We start from the raw sequence: 21,739 nt of genomic DNA on the forward strand, positions 1-21,739 counted from the left end.
TTGTTTTTCATGTCCACTCAGGCATAATTTTTGAAAATTATTCTTGAGAGAAGTATAATCAAATGGTTGCATTGAAACCCCCCCCCCCCCCATGACCACTAATTTGTAGGTGCCGTGTCTTTGTTTGCGTTGTTGTAGCAATGTATTGTCAATGCTGTCATAGAGTTCGGGCTGCAAAATTGCTGTGTAAAAGGTTGGAGCCTGAGCTCTGGGATACCATAAGAGGGAGGATCTCAGGGCCTGAGCTCCTCTATGAGACCAAACCTCTACACAGTAATTTTTAGGTCCAGAGCCCAAGCCCTGTGAGCCTAAATCAGCTGATCCAGGCCAGTGGTGACTATGCCGAGGGTCTTTTATTCCAGTGTAGATATATAATAGAGACTATTGACACTTACACAATCAAGAACATTTATGATTGCACAACCTTTGGCCTGCGTTTTCAAAGATGTTGATCACCTTCCCCATTAGTTTCATAGAAACTATGCCATGCTGGTTGCACATCCACTCCACCATAATACAGTTCAGATCTTATGGTTATCAGTCTTCTGTCCAATCTCATCTGTCTGTTTCAGTGATATAAATCCAGAGTAATACCACTGTGTTCAATGCTATTACTTTGGATGTTCACCATTGTACTGATAGTAATTGAAAGACCTCAATGAGTTTATACAAGTCCCTGGGCTGTTCAGATAAACCTAATATTGAGCTTCAGGTAAGGATTAGTTACACAGGGTGAAATTTGCCACATACAGATTGGCTGCAAAAAGCCCAGTCCTTAAGACCCACTTATCCTCAAATAGGATTTTTGGGAGGGCATCTGCACCAGGGTTGAATTTCACTCATGGAGAATACTGAGATATATTTTAAAAATATACAAATATAATAATGTATTGAATTAAATACAATATTATATTACTATAAAAACAGCATCAACATTAAAAAAATCAGTACTTACCATGCCCTGTTATATAACACCTGTACAAGCCTATTCTAGTTTGGCATGAAAAGGAACTTGAAACCACTGCTTTAGGAGCAGGTGGCATTGTTACAACTTGGCATTTTTCTTTTCTTGACCTAAATTTGATCCAGACATCTTTTCCAGATCTTACTACACTGGAATCTGAGACAATGCCACATTTGTTAGTTTAATCTTACTTCTGGCGACTTTATTTTTTAACTTTGTTGTTTGCATTGTGGCTGATAATTCACTCTGCTTTATATAGGAGAGAGAATATACTGAAAACAGATCAAAGCAAGTATTTTGGGATGTAATAAAGGATGTGGAATATTTCATCAAATACTTGGAAACTGTTGCATAATGTGACAACGTGTGCCGTAATAGAGCTATTGGAAATCCAGTGTACTGCTTGACTTGATTGCCGGTTATGTGCTATTAAGAAGTAATAATTCAACATGGATTTATCCTCTGAACAAGAAAGAAATGATTAAGGTCTGGGCTCATTAGAAATAATATAAAACTTATAGTAATTTTCAATTAATTAAAAATTCAGTTATGAGAGTGAAAATATATGAATCAACCACTCAAGAGACAAGTAAAAACTAGTTGCCTGATAGAGCTGATCTTTAAATAGAAGTCAAGAATGTATGGAGAGCTTTGAAGAGACTTTGAAGTGACTTTTGACAAAGGGTTGCTTAATAAATGTTATTCTAAGTGCAGGTTTCACTGTATAGTTCAGTTTATTAAAGGTTACACTCGAGACACCGAAAAAATAAACTTGTAAATTAAATGATGTTATAGAGGAAAAATTTTACAGTTCAGGTTGAAAATCAAGGGCAAAATTTTAAAAATCCACAATTTGGGTCAGATTCTGGAAAGTGCTGAGCATCCGGTAGCTCCCATTGGAAAACAAAACAAAACAAAACAAAAAAACAAAAAAACCGTGTTCACTTCATTTAGGTGCCTAAATAGGAGCCTATGTCTTCTGAGTCTCAGAGTTATCAAACAACATGCTGGCGCAGGCATTTAAACATTTAGAGAAAATTGAAAAATCATGTGCTTTACAATAAAACCATTAGCATTAAGGTTAGAATCAGAAACTTTGATTGATTTGGTATTCAGTGGGTACAAAATGATTGCATGCATATGCTAAAGAAGGCAAGAGAATGTAGAAGGAAAAGCAGCCAATAAGGAGATATAAGATAAATCAGCTCTGCACTTCATTTACACCATAGAATCATAGAACACTAGGACTGGAAGGGACCTCAAGAGGTCATCGAGTTCAATCCCCTGCCCTCATGGCAGGACCCAGTATCATCTAGACTGTTCTTGACAGATGTCTGTCTAACCTGCTCTTAAATATCTCCAGTGATGGAGATTCCACAACCTCTCCCGTACCATCATTCCCTGTATTGTAAGGTAAAATTCACTTCTGGGCAAAAGATCAGCACAAGGTCTTTCCACAACTTTTATATTACTTCAGCTCAAAGGCCTTGGATTGGCCCTCTGCAAAATGGTGATTTTCGCTATCCACAATACAGAATCAGTGTAAAGTTTACTACTTTGTTACTTATCTTTCCATTTTCTGGCTAACCTATACCACATTATTAATATGTATGTCGGAGCTGATGTTTGGCCCTACTGTCCTGTTTTGCTCTTATTGAAATCAAAGGCAAATTTCCCATTGACTTCAAGAGGAACAATATTGGCCCCTTGATTCAGCTATCAGATCTGTACTTCAATATTCCGCATTTTAGAAACTTAATGGGGAAAACAATGGTGTTTAAGCACAGTAATAACAGTACATCTAGTACAAGTTAAATTGTAATAATTGTTGCGCGTTGCAGATGCCTGTCTTGGATATTTATAAAAATAAAAATGTAATTGCTTTTTTAAATGGGTGTAGGGAGACAATAGACAGTTTTATGATGTATTACAATTGGAACCTCCCATTTTGTCATCTCACAATCTGTGTTATTGAATAACTTAAGTAAAAGGGCAGCTGGAAATTGCTGTGGAGATAACATGCAACAATTTTTCATCTTCAGCTTTCTAAATGTACAAAACCAAACATCCCTGCCCCGCCCTTTCTCTGAGACCATAGCCCTGCTTTCCTCATCCTTCCTTTCTCCATCACTTGCATTCAAGGAAATATGAGGACTTGGTCTGAGGGTGCTGGTTTAGCTGAGGCCAGAAATTAGGAGTTCAGGATGTGGGAGAGGATTGCAGTGGAGGCTATGGGAGGTGATTCTGGGTGTGGAGTCCCAGCGGTATTTACTGAAACTCCCAGGAAGCTTCCGCCAGGTCCCGATGGTGCTAGGTGTAAGGAGGCTTTGCATGCTGCCTTCACAGGTACCACACCCATAGCTGTTATTGGTCACAGTCCCCAGTCAATGGGATCTGTGGAGCTGGCACTTGGCGCCAGGGCAGCATGTGGAGCCTGACTGTGCCTAAGGGCTGTGTGGAACTGAAGGCTACTTCTGGAAGCTGAGCAGAGCCAGGGCAGGTAAAGTGCCTGTGTTAGCCCTGGGGTCCTTCTGTGTTACTTCTGGTGCACACCAGCTCCCACCTGCAGTTCCCCTCCTAAGGAGCCAGCTACCCTCCCTCCTGCACTATTACCTCTGTATCTGTAAAAGCTGGCTCCCTGTGTGCACCGGCTCCCACCTGCAGCTCCTGCTCTCACAGGCTGCCTGTGTGTAATAGTTCACAGTATCCGAAAACCCTAAACTTATAGGTTAACCATCTAAAAGGTTATACTATTACATCCCTAGCTGACAATAGGACTTTTAATTACCCAGTTGGTGGTGCTGACCAGATCTGCCAGGGTCCCTTTTTCTACTGGGTGTTCCAGTCAAAAATCAGACTCCTGGGAACCCTATCTGTCACTGACTTGCCTAAAACACCAAGGCTATGTCTAAACTGGCAAGTTTTTTCGCAAAAGCAGCTGCTTTTGCGGAAAAACTTGCCAGCTGTCTACACTGGCCGCTTGAATTTCCGCAGGAACACTGACGATCTCATGTAAGAAATCAGTGCTTCTTGCTGAAATACTATGCTGCTCCCATTCAGGCAAAAGTCCTTTTGTGCAAAAGCTCTTGTACAAAAGGGCCAGTGTAGACAGCTTAGATTTGTTTTGCGCAAAAAAGCCCCGATCGCGAAAATGGCGATTGGGGCTTTTTTGTGCAAAAGCACATCTAGATTGGCACGGACGCTTTTCTGCAAAAAGTGCTTTTGTGGAAAAGCATCCGTGCCAATCTAGGCACTCTTTTCCGCAAATGCTTTTAATGGAAAACTTTTCCGTTAAAAGCATTTGCGGAAAATGATGCCAGTCTAGACGTAGCCCAAAATTTCTCCTCATAACTTGTATTAGATAAGCTGCTGCTTGTTTTGTTACAAGAGGAAATGAAAGAGTGATGCAGTTTTCTTTTTAATACTTCATATATTTTATATACAACTTAGAGAAACTCTTTGGATTTTTCCTGCTATAACTGAGATCAAAATCTGGCATGTATGATTAGAAATCAAGGATATAAAGAATTTAAAAAATTACTTTATGATTTTAAATTAGCTTAACTTCTTTTAACGAAGAGAGTTCAAATTCTGCGTAGTTGTACTGGGATAAAGCTAAATGAATTCCATGAACTTCAGTGGTGTTACTCAGGATTCATGTTTATGTGACTGGAGCAGAATTTGGGATGAGGGTCTTAATTCTTCCAAAATACAGGACTATGTAGCACTTTAAAGACTAACAAGATGGTTTATTAGATGATGAGCTTTCGTGGGCCAGACCCACTTCCTCAGATCAAATAGTGGAAGAAAATAGTCACAACCATATATACCAAAGGATACAATTAAAAAAAATGAACACATATGAAAAGGACAAATCACATTGCAGAACAGAAGGGAGATGCGGGGGGGGGGGGGGGGGGAGGAGGAAGGTGAATGCCTGTGAGTTAATGATATTAGAGGTGGGGAAGGGTAGATGTCTGTGAGTTAATGGTATTAGAGGTGATAATTGGGGAAGCTATCTTTGTAATGGGTAAGGTAGTTGGGGTCTTTGTTCAGCCCCCTGCGGAGAGTGTCGAATTTTAGCATGAATGCCAGTTCAGAGGATTCCCTTTCAAGTGCAGATTTGAAAGTCTTCTGAAGTAGGATGCATGTGATTAGGTCATTAAGACAGTGTCCTTTCTGGTTGAAATGGCAAGAAACTGTTTTTTCTTTGTGATCCTGTCTAATGTCTGTTTTGTGGGCATTGATTCTTTGGCGAAGTGTCTGAGACGTTTGGCCAATGTACATAGCAGACGGACACTTTCGGCACATGATAGCATAGATTATATTTCTGGAGGCGCAGGAATATGTATTCTTGATCTTATAACTCACTTGGTTAGGCCCAATAATGGTGTCAGCAGAGTGAATATGTGGACAAAGCTGGCAACGGGGTTTGTTGCAAGGGAAAGTACCAGGGTTGGTATTAGTGTGGTATGTCCTGTGGTTGTTGGTAAGAATCATCTTGAGGTTAGGTGGTTGTCTATAGGAGACTATGGGTCTGTCTCCCAGAACTTCTTGGAGTTTAGTGTCCTGTTCCAGTATAGGCTGTAATTTATTGATAATGTGTTGGACAGGTTTAAGTTGGGAGCTGTCGGTGATGACAAGTGGTGTTCTATTGTTGGTTTTCTTGGGTCTGTCTTGTAGTAGATGGTTTCTAGGTATTCGTTTGGATCTTTCAGTTTGCTTTTTTATTTCTCCGGGTGGGTAGTTGAGGTTTATAAATACTTGGTAGAGATCCTGAAGTTTCTGGTCTCTGTCAGTGGGATTAGAGCAGATGCGGTTGTATCGAAGGGCTTGGCTATAGATGATGGATCGTATGGTGTGTGCTGGATGGGAGCTGGAAGCATGTAGGTAACTGTATGAGTCAGTGGGTTTTCTGTAGAGGGTGGTGTCTAATTTTCCATTGTTGATTTGTACTGTGGTGTCCAGGAAATGGATCTCTCGTGTGGAATGGTCCAGGCTGAGGTTAATGGTGGGGTGTAGGTTGTTGAAATCTCTGTGGAATGTCTCCAGTGTTTCTTGGCCATGCGTCCAGATCATAAAGATGTCATCGATGTAGCGTAAGTAGAGAAGGGGCAAAAGGGGACGGGAGTTGAGGAAACGTTGTTCTAGGTCAGCCATAAAGATATTAGCATACTGTGGGGCCATGTGTGTACCCATGGCTGTGCCGCTGATCTGGAGATATAAGTTGTTCTCAAACTGGAAATAATTGTGGGTGAGAACAAAGTTACATAGGTCTGCTATCAGGTTGGCAGTGGTGTCCTCTGGTATAGTGTTTCTAATAGCTTGTAATCCGTCTTCATGTGGGATGTTGGTGTATAGTGCTTCTACATCCATGGTGAATTGAATTGAAAGGTAATCCTCTGAACTGGCATTCATGCTAAAATTCGACACTCTCCGCAGGGGGCTGAACAAAGACCCCAACTACCTTACCCATTACAAAGATAGCTTCCCCAATTATCACCTCTAATACCATTAACTCACAGACATCTACCCTTCCCCACCTCTAATATCATTAACTCACAGGCATTCACCTTCCTTCCCCCCCCCCCCCGTATCCCCTTTCTGTTCTGCAATGTGATTTGTCCTTTTCATATGTGTTCATTTTTTTAATTGTATCCTTTGGTATATATGGTTGCGACTATTTTCTTCCACTATTTGATCTGAGGAAGTGGGTCTGGCCCACGGGAGCTCATCATCTAATAAACCATCTTGTTAGTCTTTAAAGTGCTACATAGTCCTGTATTTTGTTTCAGCTACACCAGACTAACACGGTTACATTTCTATCACTATTCTTAATTCTTCCAGTATTCTTGGCAAAATTATCAATTTGCCATCTGAATTACCATTTTATTTTTTAGAGTGATGGGAGTTTTTGTTTGTATTTTCCAATGTCCTGGCTTATTTATTTATTATGTAGGATGGGGCAGTTTTGGGTGGGTTGTTGTCATAATTTTCTGTGTGTTTGTGTTTACACTTGTTCAAGAGCCCTTAAGTTAAGATAGGTGATTTCAAAAAATATATCTTAGGAGTGTATAAAACACAAATTGTCATGGATTATAAAATGTGACTGTTCTTTTTATCTTACTCCTATCCAAAATTGGTGATGTTTGTTTATATGTCTGCATAACGTTATAAACTTTTATGAAGTGTCTGTCACTATAGCAGCTGGATGTTGTGCAGGAGATTGCAGAAAAAATGGTATGGTCTCTCCAGAATGGCAGTTATCTGTCTTGCTCTTGGATTGGCCACTGAGCTCCTATCTACCAACAGATGTATTTGATAGTACTGTAGCGAGGGAGGAATGTCAATTTCACCTGCATTATCTGGAGATTTCTGTTTGTAACTCTCAGACCACTATATCATGCTTTGGCAAAGTGAGTTTCTCCAGATTGAAAGAAAGAAAGCAGTGTGAAGAAATTTGGCATCTCCATTGTGTCTCTTTCAACAAGGTTAAATACAATGGAAGTAACTGCCCTCTGATTTGCTAAGCTAATGGGTATGATAGTTATCCAGTAGTTTCCATTTAATATCTTATGCTGCATGAGTGTTAAATTGGTGATGAGACAGCCATCTTTATATTGTATCAAACAGAATTTCTGAACTTGATAAGCTATATTATTAGTTTATTTTGTGAAGACACAGGCATTAATGTACACAGAAGTCCATTTATCCAGCAGTAAGTAACAATGTTCTTAAAATGCAAGTGAAATCATTTCTTAAATTGTGATAAGCTAATCCAATGGTAATAGAGATGTTGTCGTGTTAGTCTGGTCTAGCTGGAACAAAAGACAGGACTATGTAGCACTTTAAAGACTAACAAGATGGTTTATTAGGCGATGAGCTTTCATGGGCCAGACCCACTTCCTCAGATCAAATTGTGGAAGAAAATTGGCATGACCTTATATACCAAAGGGATACAATCAAAACAAGTGAACACATATAAAAAGGACAAATCAAATTTCAGAACAGAGGCGGTATGGGGGCGGTGTTAATGTCAGTGAGCTAATGATATTAGAGGTGATAATTGGGGAAGCTATCTTTGTAATGGGTAAGGTAATTAGCATCTTTGTTAAAACCCAGTCGTAAAGTGTCAAATTTAAGCATGAATGACAGTTCAGAGGTTTCTCTTTGAAGTCTTGTGTTAAAATGTCTTTGAAGCAGGATGCAGGTAGTCAAGTTGTTGAGACAATGACCTTTATGGTTGAAATGGCAAGAAACTGTTTTTTCTTTGTGAAACTGTCTGATATCTGTTTTGTGTGCATTGATTCTTTGGCGAAATGTCTGAGACGTTTGTCCAGCGTACATAGCAGACAGACATTGTTGGCACATGATGGCATAAATTATATTTCTGGATGAGCAGGAATATGTGTTCTTGATCTTATAGCCATCATTGGACCTAACCAATTCAGTTAGATCTTCTGGATTTCTTTTTGAGATAAAGGTACAAAGGTCTATTTAGACAATGGTGCAAAGAGAACTTTGAAAAAAATGAATCTTTCTTCTATTCTCATACTTCCCTATTTAGGATATTTTCAGAAGCATCAAAGGGAGTGATGCTCCTAAATACTTTACATACTTTTGACAGTTTCCCCTTCAACAAATAATACTAGATTAGAATCAGGAAAGTGGAATGAGTGCATAAATTGTGTATGCAAGCATTTATCATCAGCTTTGGTTGGGTTCAAATACAGAAACATTCTTCACCACATCTGCCTTCGTCTTCCCCAATATTCTCATGTATCCATATTGCTTGGGGCAGCTGTCTTAGTCCTTTCAGCTCACTCCAGCTGTTTCACTAGCCATTGTGATCCTCTCCCTTGTTATCCTGGGACACTTTTATTTCAACTCTACTTCTCAAGTTCTGTTGACGCTTTAGTGGCAAAAATGCTATTAATATTTTTATTTGGATTGCATAAGACTCGCATCTTTACTGTACACACTAACAAGTTATTGATACTGTTGGAATAGGTTTAAATATAGTTTATTACTATGAAACAACAATTTTGAAGATACCGTGGCAAATAAATAATAAAAAATGAGCCAAGAGGCAAAATTCAATTAAAATATTTAGTTAAGATTTTGTTTCCATGTTATAAAATATATTTGTTACTGTAAATACTTATGCCATCTTTGTAAGAGAAGAAAAAAATCTGTCCAAAATCAACCAAAATACACACAGACAAATGTTACCTTTTTATAAGGGATCATCTTTTTTGCTCTGTAGTGCTTAGTGCAGTGTGTCCTGATCCATGATTGCATGCTACAATAATACAAATGAAAATAATAACATTGTGTTTTAACATTCTGTTCTTCTGGTATCAAATTTTCTTTAGCCTACAAAAAGTTCAATAGGAGATGTACCACTGAAAAACAAATTTACTAAAGAACACAACAATATGAAACACACAAGTTGAGGTTACATAAAATATTCTGATTCCAAATTAACACTCAGGGCATGCACATGCACCATTAACTGAAAATTTCTCTGTGACCAGCACCCAAACAATCTTAATTTCACCCAATATTCATTGTAAGTATTTTAGGGAAAAAAACCCCCCAACTTTCATGTAAATCTCAAGTAGTTTTTCCTTTGGCTTTAATGAGTATTGAATACCCGTACATATTTTTTAACATTATACATTTTGATAATTGAATATATTTGTGTATTTATTATTTGGTTTATTATGACCAAAACTGTTAGAATTTTAGTACAGTGGACATAAAGTTATAGTCTGGTATCAGTTATATTTAGTCTATGTTTAAAGATTAATTTTATCTCTAATGATATTCAGGGTGTATAGTATTATTATGCGCAATAAGAAAAGATTGTAATTTTGACTGTGATTACATTCCACAATAATGGGGGCTGTAAGAAATTCCCTTTAGATAAATATTTGGGTTATATTAAGGTTGTGTTGAATTGTGTAGTGCAATAAACTTTAAATTGAATTATTTTCAAAGGTAATTGGTGAAGCTCATGGCAGTGGGGGATGGGCTGTAACATGATCATATGAGTTTTATGATAGATGTAAACACAACAGCTCTTTGCTGAATAAACTGCAACACTGGGAAAGTAGGAGCACCATCCTTGGGTGCAATACAACAATTAAAGAAGAAAGTACAGGTTTGAAACCAAAAGAAACATACATGTTGGAAGAGCTGGTACTGACCAAAACCAGTATTTCAGAGAAAGAAAAAGAAATGGCTTTCTAATTCTCCAAATAAAATATCCCTGGTGACACTGCAAAAAAAGAATTTGCTAGTTGATGTTTGTTAAATGGGACTGAAATATTCTGGTTTAAGTGGGCTAATGAAAGAGATTACTCTCTCAGATCACTAGATTAGTTTGTTGCAACCCTCCCATAGCTGGAGATGTATAGTTTAATGAATCATCTTTTTTCTCACATACTTATGGTTGAGCCGGTGTGTTAGGCTGACGCTGGCTTTGAAAAACTGGTTGGCACTGTTAACTAATGTAACTAGCCATATTGAAAGATCTGTTGAGATAGGAAGGAGGAAAAATGCAGAAATTATGGTATACATTATACTGAAATTTGAAAACTATATAATTATTCTTCTGAGAGTGATCGCTCATGTCCATTCATTGCAGGTGTATGTGCTTGCCACATGCACTGCTGCTGGAAATTGAATGAACATGAGCAACACATCTTGAAGAATACCAGTTATGGAAACAGGTGACTGTCTTTCTTAAAATACCCTGCTTTTAAGTTTAGACGCTGATTGCTTTACCAACTTTACTACACATGGCATGAGTCTGATTTAAAAAGGGCAAAGAACTGTTTTCTAATTTAGAGGAGATAGTGTTTTGTTTAAAAGTCAACCACTTTGGCAGAGACTACACAAAACAATGTTTTTCACCAAAAAATAACAAAAGTTCCTGTGTATTGATAATTCAGGAAATCACAGCAAGGGAAAAATCAGTGGTCTTACATGATAGGATACTATAATGTTACTGTACATTTATTATTACTATATGTGTAGAAAGATTTTTCTTTTATGGCCAAATTCTGGGTTGGTGTCTGTAAGAGGTACAACATATCAGTGGCTTTCAATTATTCCAGATCACTATATCCCTTTCAGAAATCTGATTTGTCTTACATACCCCTAAGTTTCACCTCAACTGAAAATTACTTGCATCCAAGTTGGATAAAAACACAAAAGTGACATAGCACACTACTCCTGAAAAATTAATTATTTTCTTATATTAATAAAATAAGACTCTAAACATTGTACTTCCATTTGAGAGCATAGTATATAGAACAGAATAAAAAAGTAATTGTATGAAATTTTAATTTGTACTTTGACTTTGCTAGAGCTTTTCATGTAACCTGTTTGTAAAACTAGGCAAATATGCAGATGAGCAAATGTACTTGTGGACCTATGTACATGAACCTGTGATGGAGAATCACTGCAGTGTGTTCTTACTGCTCCTTCTTTCATCATGCTGACTGATCCTGATATTTTAAGTGAATGCGGTTTGGGATAGAAGAGAGGAAGTGATGGGCATCAGCTTTGTTTTGAGATATTGGAGTTAGGCAGCAGGTGGCCACCTCTCAGAGGGTTTGCATACCTCAAGATTTGCAGATACTTGAGTCTGTTGTGGCCACAGAACAGCTGGGGCCAGGATTTGCAGTATTTTTTGTTTTTTTTCCAAGATGGTAATGCTGTATGCTGTTAAAATTGTAGGGAAATGATATGGTCTAGTAGATTGAGCATGAGAGCTTGGAATCTGAGTTATAATCCTAAAATCTAAATGCTCCTTTTGATGATGCTAAGAGGCTGGGTTTTAGAGACTGACGTTATCTGTCCTCTAGTTCTTTCTCAAGTGCCCTATAACTTGTACTATGTTGGTTCATGGTGGTATTATAGTACTTCACTCTGATGGAGGTTTTGCTGCAATCTCTGACATACGTTTTTAGTATTTAAAAAACAACAAATAGTCTAGTAGCACCTTTAAAGACTAATAAAACATGTAGATGGTATCATGCGCTTTCGTGGGCACAACCCACTTCTTCAGATGACAGGAGTGTTAGAAGTCCAGATCTAGGCTTAATTACTGCTGTGCTTCTGCATCAAGGAAAGCTATTCTTGTTCATGTATTCATGTTTTTTACATTAATATTATGGCATATGCATGTAAGAGGAGTTTTAGTCCCCGTTTTAGTGGAAGGGAATAGGCGAGTCATTTAACTTTTCTGTTGCTCATTTGACTGATCTGTGAAATGAGTAGAACAATTCCTAATAATACCAACATCATTTTTTGGGGGGTGCATTGAATATATGTAAAGAGAATCTGGTTCTATGGGTCAATAGTAAAGTTGTGTAACTTGCACCAATTTGATTTTTAGTAGGTATGCAGAATGTATCCAATTTACACATCGAAAGATGGAAAGCTGGGGAAATTTAGTAAGGTTGCCATTGTACTTGAGGGAGGGTTTGTTGTTTCCATCATGCTTTGCTTCACTGGTACTTTTTAAAATGTCTTTTCTTAGCTAACTGTTCACCACCATGCCAAAATGGAGGGATGTGTCTGCGACCTCAGCTTTGTGTGTGTAAACCAGGGACGAAAGGTAACTCCTGTGAGGATACTGTCACGCAAGATACTTCTTCCACCGGAGGTCAGGGCCCTGTGGCTCCGCCATGGCCAATTCCTCAGCAGGCTGCTCAGCAGACTTTCTCTCAGAAGGTACAGGTTCCACAGAAAGTCAGCCCAGTGGCTCAGATGATGTTCACTCTCAAGCAGAAACCTCCTGTTGGATTACCTCAGCAACTGCAACCACAGTAAGTTTGTTTCTTTCTTCTTCCTTTTTTGTTTGTTAAATATATTAGATTTAGGGAGATGCATAATTTAAAACAAAATATTATTCCTTTTAACCCTCTCCCAAAAGTGGAGAGGCTATTTATTAGCTTGGAGATCTTTTCAAAATGTTGTTGTGTAAAAACATCTTTTTAAAAACATTAGTAAGTATATCCACCATACTTTTTATAATATATGGGCCAAATCCACTCAGTGTACTGCAGAAGTGTCATTAAAGTCAATGAGCCAGATTCTCTTTTCATTATGATTTTTATGCTGATGTAACTGTGTTGACTTCAATAGTATTTACTTTCATTTGCACCTTTGCGAGAGGAAAATAAGGCCCAATATGTCATAACTGTCTGAGTTTAATTGAGAACACAATCATACATGGAAGGACTACTCTCATGAATGAGGGGAGTAAAATTTGACCTTTAGATTGTGCTTTTGTTCTTCGTGGAGTTTTCATTTACAGTATGTCTTAACAGCTAGAAACCTTTATTGCTGCTTCATGTTAAGGTCTACAGATCTGTCAGAAAGGATACTTCAACCAGTTTGGAGTTTGAGGGCAGAATCAGTCACTGGCAGTGGACAAGCCCCTCCTCCTGAAGTTCCTTCCAGTTTTCTCTGCCTTCACAGAGGCTGGCTGCTCAAACAGGCCTCTCTGCGGCAGCCCTTTTCTGAGGGAAATGCCACCATTAATTTCCAATGCTTAGATTAACAATTTGGCTCAATAATGTAGCTGTCTGATTCCCAGCTGTGTCCCAGGGCTGCATTTATCTTCTGGGGAGTCTGTCTCCTCCATACCGCTTCCTCTCTGTGGCATGTTCCAAGCTGGTGGCACTGTAGGTTTCAGGGAGAGAGTTGAACAGTAAGGTTGCCAGGTGTCTGATATTGACCTGGACAGTCTGGTATTTTTGCCTACTTTCCGGTAAAAAATTCAGGAAATACCGGACACCTAAAATGTCCTGTATTTTCTGTTCTTTTTTTCCTTGCCAGGAGGTGAAAATACCTGGCAACCCTCCAACACACTCAGCAACCAGGCTCAGCCCCCGGACCCTCCCCTCTGGTCCCCTGCACCTCCTGCCAGGCCCCCCCGGACACTCTCCTACCCCCCTGCTTACCTTGTCTTGTGGCAGAAAAACAAAATGGCCGCTGGCAAAAAAGCCTCTTCTTAAAGGGGGCATGCTGATTTTTTTATTTTCTTTATTTTTCTTTGCTTAATAACTGCTGTTGGGGTGTCTTTTTTTTTTTGGCTCAACAACTTTGGTCTCCCCCCTTTTTTTTCCTCAATGGATTTTTTTTTTCGGGGGGGTGGGGTGGGGTGGGCAGTGTTCGGTATTTTTGGTTAAACCATCTAGTAAGCTATTGAGCAGAGAAAAGCCAGAAGCAAAAGAACATGGTCTGTGTCTTCTTTCTGTTGTCCCTGATGCTCCTTGGGAGGGTGTAATAAAGGGATAAGGATTTCCTTTCACACCGGAAAGATTGCTGCTGCTGTGATTCACCATGTTCAAATGTCCTGGACAATTTCTGTGTAGGCTGCCAATATGACGATATAGCCTCTTATCTTTTCTTCCAGCTTTGTCTAAGACATGAGCAGGAGAGCATTCTAGAGGTGGAAGAACTGGCAGGCAGTAAAAAGCCTCTTGTCCCACTATAAAAGCGATATATCTGCTCTGTGGTGCCCTCTGCCCTGATTTCCCTATCATGAATTCTCAAGAATAATCCAGAGGTTTAGGACAAATAAGAGTCCTCTTTTTGGGGGATTGGTTTATTAACCTAAAACAAATCCAAATTAAAGTACATTCTGCCACTATCTTCTAAAGGGCATCACTCGTCCTCCCTGAATTCTGTCTGACTCCTCCAGGATTCTCACATAAAAGTATCTACTCATCCCAGGCCCCCACTGGGCACAGAACCTCCTCCCTAAGATCTGTCTGCCTCCAAGCATCTTTGCTAGGCACAGTTATCAGCCTTCCCCAGGCTCTGTTCAGTCTCTTCCCTTGAGGTTAGGGGGTTGCACAGACCCCTTTCTTTGGGGCTGTGTTTACTGAATTTTAAGGTTGTTCCTCCAACAATTTCCACAGCTCCTACCTTCCTAAGCCTTAGCAGCAGCAGCTCTCCTTTCTCACCTTCCTGGGAGGAGAGATGTCTGTGGGTAACTTCTCTCCTGCTGCTGTCTCTTTATAAGGCCCAGATGCCTTCCTTTAAGTCCAGTTGGTCAACAGATAATCCCAGGTTAGCTTAAAGCAGGGGTGTCCAAACTTTTTTCAAAGAGGGCCAGATTTGATGAAGTGAACATGCGTGAGGGCTGACCATTTTGCCTGACATTCTTTGAACCATTAAAATTAAATGCAAATTAACTATTTTATGCAAAGTTTATTGCAAACGGCATACTTTTCAGTTTGTCACATGGATGACAAATCTAAACAGGTGTTAAATCACTCTGCCTTTCATATCTGAAGGCCAGTTGAAAAAAAAATCCAGGAAGCTGAAATATATGTCAGGAACATTGTAAAGTACATTACATATTATTGGTAATAAAGGTTGTCTGTCAACTTTTAAGTTAAAAAAATATGAACAGGAACATAATGCCAAGTATACATGTTGTGTCCAAATATATTTATAACTGATTTAGACCAACTGACATTAACTGAGATTTTACAATGTATTCATCTCAACTGAAAAAAAAACTTGCCTGCACTAATGTGAAGGGTGAAACTGAGATCTGGACTGCAGCACATATGCTAGGTCTGGTTCAAAGGCAGTGGTTTTGATGCGCAAAATGTCACGCAGGTGAGAGTCACTTAGTCTTGTCCTCACGCGGTTCTTGTTAAAGTTCATAGCAGAGAATGTCTTCGCACACATATATGTTGAGCCAAACAAGCTTAGCATTTTCTTAGCCAATGTTCGAATCTCTTGAAACCGGTTCTTATCCAGTTGGCGGTAAAAGTTCACAAGAGAGAGCTGTTGGTGACGATTGCGTAACTCGCTGTCACAATGCAGCTCAATGAGCTCGAGCTGCAGCTGATCTGGAGCATCATCGGGGTCAACAGAGAATGGAGAGGAGAAAAGGCTGATCTCCTTTTCAATAGCTGCAAAATCCTGAAAGCGCCGTTTAAACTCCCCAGCCAGAGATGCGATGTCTGCTGCATACCTGCTCGTTTGCGCACTGTTATTGTCCTGTGGAAAACTGTTCATTATTTCCTGCAACGCTGAAAAATGTATGGTATTGGGCTGTGTTTGTGACAACTGCCTTATGAAAAGTTGCAGCTTTGTTCCAAAGGCTTTGAGGTGTGAATAAAGCTGGTTCACCGCTGCATCTTTCCCCTGAAGACTCGTGTTCAGTACATTCAGATGCTTTGTTATGTCAACTAGAAACCCCAAATCAGCCAGCCAAATAGGATCAGATAGTTCTCGCATTGGTTGTCCTTTTGTTTCCAAGAATTCTCCGATTTCCTTTCTGAGAGAGTAGAAACGCTGCAGTGCAGACCCCCGACTTAACCATCTTATATTGTTGTGATATAAAACATCTTCGTGTTCAGCCTGGATGTCCAGTAGAAACTGTTTAAACTGGCAGTGACACAGGGCTTTAGAGCGAATAAAATTAATAGTCTTTAGCACCGGTTTCATAACATGATCATATTTGAGATGTTTAGCACAGAGAACTTGTTGATTAATGATACAATGGAGTTTAATAGCTTTGCCTCCTTCTTCGATCACCTTGTTACAGATTAGGATTGATAATCCACTTCGTTCACCAGCCATGGCAGGTGCCCCATCAGTAATAATCCCAGTAACTTTGTTCCAAGGCAGTTTCATGTCATCTATGGCGGAACTAACAGAAACAAATAAATCTTTTCCTCTTGTTTGGTCCGTAAGGCTCTGGAGGTCAAGTAGCTCTTCAGTCACATTCATTTCATCGTCCACCCCTCTCATAAAAATCAGCAACTGAGCTGTGTCAGATAGGTCCATGCTTTCATCACAGGCTATTGAAAAGAAGTCAAAATCCACTCCTTTGGATGTCAACTGTCTCTTAATAGCTGATGAAAGCTCTTCAATTCTCCGTGCTATAGTGTTACGAGCCAGGCAAATGTTGGCAAACTCTTGCTTCTTCTTGGGACAGATATTCTCAACCATTTTCATAACGCATTCTTTGATAAAGTCACCCTCAGCAAAAGATTTGCAATTTTTAGCAATTAACGCTGCCACCTCATAGCTTGCCCTTGTGGCATTTTCATTTGACTCACGGACTCTTGTGAAAAATCGCTGTTATGACATTAAAACAGCTTCAAGTTGCTTCAACTTTTCACTGCGGTCGCGCCCTGTTAGCTTGTCGTATGTGCTATGTCTCGACTGGTAGTGTCTCTTGACATTAAATTCCTTATAAACAGCTACAGTCTCTTGGCATATCAGACAAACACAGTGATTCCGTATTTCAGTGAAGAAATATTCCGCTTTCCACCTGTCCTGGAAGCAGCGGCCTTCATTGTCAACTTTCCTTCTCTTATTTACAGTCGCCATTTTTGAAATTGACCAGAAGGGGAAGGGATCATGTGAGCGCAGTGCCAGAGGTTTTGGTCTAAGTGTGTTCGTCCGAGCACTAATACACTGCCCAACAAGAATTCTCTTGCCTTTGTGGCTGTGTGTGGTGAAGAGTCTAAGGATGAGCTCGGGCATGTTCGCAGCTCCACGTGCCCGAGCCCGCCAGAAAGCTGACAGCACGCAGCGCCAATCACAGGTACTGAGACATTTCCCGATCTCTGCAGCTGCGGACCGGGAAAATGTCTCAGTACCTGTGATTAGCGCTGCGTGCTGTCAGCTTCCTGGCGGGTTCGGGTATGTGGAGCTGCGAACACGCCCGAGCTCATCCTTAGTCCTGAGCAGCGCTCGGGGATTCGTTGGGGGCCATAAAAGATAGATATTGCCAAATTACCTGTGGGGCCGTATTAAACCGGAACACGGGCCGCAATTGGCCCGCGGGCCAGACTTTGGACATGCCTGTCTTAAAGGGTCCACTCATCCTGTGATATACACCATCTATTTCTTTATACTCCAGCTTCTATTTTATAAAGGTAGAAAGTTCCTTACTATGCACCAATTAAAACTTAATTGGGTCTCACTACTGAAGAAAAATGTGGCTGTTGTCCTTGGTAGTCAAGAACTAAGGGAGATTTTCAATGGAAAAAGAGGTTGGCTTACTATCCAGGTCCTTCACATGCGCTCACTTCAGGCGGGCATTGTCTCAGCCCCCTCCGTTGGGTAGGAAGACTCTCTGGGGCATCAGACCAACAAAAATAAACAGACATCCAATACACTAAGTATTTCCATATACATTCACCAGCAACACTTAACATTGGTGGATAAAATTAAGAGTATAGTCTCTCTAAAAATAAAAACCACTTGGTTAAGGGCTTTTCCCTAGAAAATGTGTGTGTGTGTGTGTGTGTGTGTGGCGGGGGGTGGGGGAGTGGGATTCAAATCTGTTTCATGTAGATATGAGGCTTTGGTCCTTCAGATCAGATGCTCAGATAAATCAGGACCCAGCTATTTTAGTGATACAGTGGGAAACTTTATGGAACATAGAAGCTATTCATGAGTCAAGGAAAAAGACATCTTACAGTCTTGATCCTGCCAGACTCTACAAAAATGAATACCGCTCACATGACAAGTTGAAGCAGTCCATGGAGTAGAACAGGAGAAAATGCCTGTTTGCAAGAGGTAGCTGGAACAAGCACAGGGTGAGTTGCTGTCCGCTATTGCAGTAGAGCTATAGGCAGGTCTCCAGGTTAGTTTTATCTGGAATTAGGTCCCTCAGTTGGTACCAGGCTCTCTCAAAAGAGCTTACAAGTGCTTTGACTAAATAAAGCCACTGAATGTTGCCCTGAGGAGGGACTCTTTAGAGCTGTACAAGAATTACAGGAACAGCTTTTGTCCCATTCACAGTCTCAGCAAACCATGGAAAGGTCACAACATGAATGAAATTGTCTATCATCTACTTCAAATTAGAGCACAGCAGCCTGTTTCTCATCCTGTTTCTATCTCCAGAGAGCCAGGACTCTGTTCTGCTTGTTGTTATCTGAAACCTCTAAATAAGTTCCTCATGGAGGATTGTCTTCAAAGTGTTCCCATTTTGCCATCCACATACAATTCTTATGTTTAGCAGATGGATGGCAGCTTTTTTCTTTTCCAAGTTTTGATTATTACCATTACATCTGCTTCCAAGTTCCCTCTCCATGATCATGATAGCAATAATATTTGCTGTAGGGAAGAAGGAAAATTCACTTACCTCTTTCCGGACAATTTTTTTGTGATCAGAGTTCTGTACAGAGTGAAGGTTGAAGAAAGCAAAGTATCTTCGATTCAAGACAAAACAGACATATGATCCAAGGGAAGTCAATTCTGTGTCTGGGTTCAGGATACAGGGTCTCTTCTCAGAAGAATGTTAACAGAAGATGTAAATTGCCATAACTGAAAGCAAGTTGTGTCACAGGAATAAAAATATAATTCTTATTGGAGCCTGTTGGGAATGTTGATCTCACACACAGGTACATTATATCTGTCTAGTAAATCTGGATATTCCAGCCTCATCTCACCTTTTCTCAGCCATTGGCAGAAATCCAGCTCCATTTGTATATATTCTGCTCCCACAACTGGTGAATGCAGAGAATATACAAAGTATTTTCTATAAGATCTTCCCAGTTAGTTGGTACAAGAGAGAATCCACCATTTGGAACTGCTTGGGAGTCACCTATTGGATTGGACATGAGCAAGCACTTGAAGAAAAAGACTGTCACCTACCTCTTGTAAGTGTTGTTTTCTTAGATAATACTCATGTCCTGCTGGCCTCCCTTTTGTTGGAGGAATTAGGCATGATGAAACAGAGGAGGTGGCAGGTTGGCATATATATGCTGCTCTACTGTCTCCGTTCCGGGGAGCTCCACAGGCAACCTGATAAGTACCTCTGTAGGAAAATTTTCCAACAAAGAATCTATGTTGGTAAGATCCACCAGCTAGTATGACCACCTATGAGCTGTATATCAGATTCTTGTATAACATTTGACATCCATGTTTAACAAAGAAATTAAGAACAGCTGATTTTTTTTTCTTTTGAACTAGTTTGACTTTAGAAGGTGTTTTCCACTTTCAGCCCATATTGAAGTCCATTTGGAGCAAATTTAGTAAAAACATTATTTGGAGAATCTGGGTCACAGGACTTATTTACTTCAGCATTCTGATAGTATTCAACATTTTAGATAATTTGGTGATTAAATAAACTCTTTCTTCATTCATAAATCTTGGTCACCTAATTTTGGCAAAAAAGCATGTATCTTCTCGGGATATGATCATTATAAATATCACATTACCTGTACACTTAAGTTTAGCTAATTTTGTTAATGATTTAGGATCAGCAGAAGACATATTTTCCAACTATAACAATCTTATTTTCCTTTCACCTTTAGAATTTGGGCATTTTTCTTCTTTCACTTTGAGGAGCAATTGTTATACTTCCTACATAACACTGTTATACCAGAACATGATAAAATTTAGTCTGAAACAGTACCATTGTTAGATGAAAATTCTTTCCAAGAATTCAAAATGGTTGCCTTACATAAAGCACACTGTATTAGCAAATAATTATAAAAATAAAGAGGATGTGAACTGAAAATCCTGTCAGTCTGAAAGCTCTGGACATCAGTGTTTACCAGTGCATGGCCTGAAACAGATGTCATGAATGACTGTGTGTCTGTAGAAAGTATGAAAAATGTAGTCTAGAATATGATGAGTGCCAAGGCTCTGAGGGGGAAAAGGTTTTAAGTAGCATTAAGATGTGGCCTTAATGAAGGGATAAATTATTTTGGAGGACTTTGCTGTGAGTTTCAGTGAGTTCTGTACAAACTCCCTTCCGAAGACTGTCCCAGCAGCAACCCCAGCGCTTTACACTACAATTTCATAAAGTGAGGGAATGTTGTAGAGACCAGGAGTCAGATCTTCATCTAACTCCACAGTGGAGACTTTAAACCAGTTGATGATTCACCCCCATGTTTTATTAGGTTACTGAAATCTGAACTGATGACCCCTTAGTATGCTTAGCAGTTTCAAGTATGTATAACTTACTGATTTAAAAAAAAAATTCCCTAAATTTAGCTGAGGTTTTTTTCTTCAGAACTATCCACTTGTTAAATGTGCAGGTATTCAGTCTCCCAGAAATGATAGAATCATAGGATTGGAAGGGCACATCTACATAGCAGGGCTAAATTTGAAATAAGATATGCAACTTGAGCTATATTAATTGCATAGCTTATGTTGAAATAGCTTATTTAGAATTTGGGAACGTTTGCACAGCACTTACTTTGAAATAGAGCACTCTTCCTCCAACTTCCCTTACTCCTCATACAATGAGGATTACAGGAGTTGGAGTAAGCAGTCCTCCAGCTCAACATTATTTTGACATTATGTTGACATAACTGCTTGTGTGTAGACGTGGACTATGTTATTTCAGAATAACGTTCATTATTCTGAAATAATGCTGCTGTGTAGACATAGCCGAACAGACTCAGGAGGTCGAATCCAACCCTGTGCTAAAAGCAGGACCAATCCCAACTAAGTCATTCCAGCCAGGGCTTTGTCAAGCGGGGACTTAAAAATCTCTAGGGATGGAGATTCTACCACTTCCCTAAGTAACCCATTCCAGTGCTTCAGCACTCTCCTAGTGAAATAGTTTTTCCTAATATCAAACTTAGACCTCCCCCACTGCAACTTGAGACCACTGTTCCTTGTTCTGTCATCCATCACCTCTGAGAACAGCCTTTCTCCATCCTCTTTGGAACCCCCTTCAGATAGGTGAAGGCTGCTATCAAATCCTCCCTTACTCGTCTCTTCTGTAGACTAAATAAGCCCAAATCCCTCTGCTTC

General features: G+C 39.7%; 1 protein-coding gene across 7 annotated transcripts in view; it reads left to right on the forward strand.

The window, feature by feature from the left end:
* The window catches only part of LTBP1 (latent transforming growth factor beta binding protein 1), a 328,168-nt gene that overhangs the window by 12,546 nt on the left and 293,883 nt on the right, over window positions 1–21,739 (forward strand). For all 7 annotated transcript variants that reach the window (XM_075924972.2, XM_075924973.2, XM_075924974.2 and 4 more), the window contains exon 3: window positions 12,519–12,807. In XM_075924972.2, coding sequence (XP_075781087.2) covers window positions 12,519–12,807 — 289 coding nt within the window. The remainder of the gene's footprint in view (window positions 1–12,518; window positions 12,808–21,739) is intronic.

The sequence above is a fragment of the Pelodiscus sinensis genome, chromosome 3 (assembly GCF_052426305.1).
Source record: "Pelodiscus sinensis isolate ZL-2025 chromosome 3, ASM5242630v1, whole genome shotgun sequence".
NCBI lineage: Eukaryota > Metazoa > Chordata > Testudines > Trionychidae > Pelodiscus > Pelodiscus sinensis.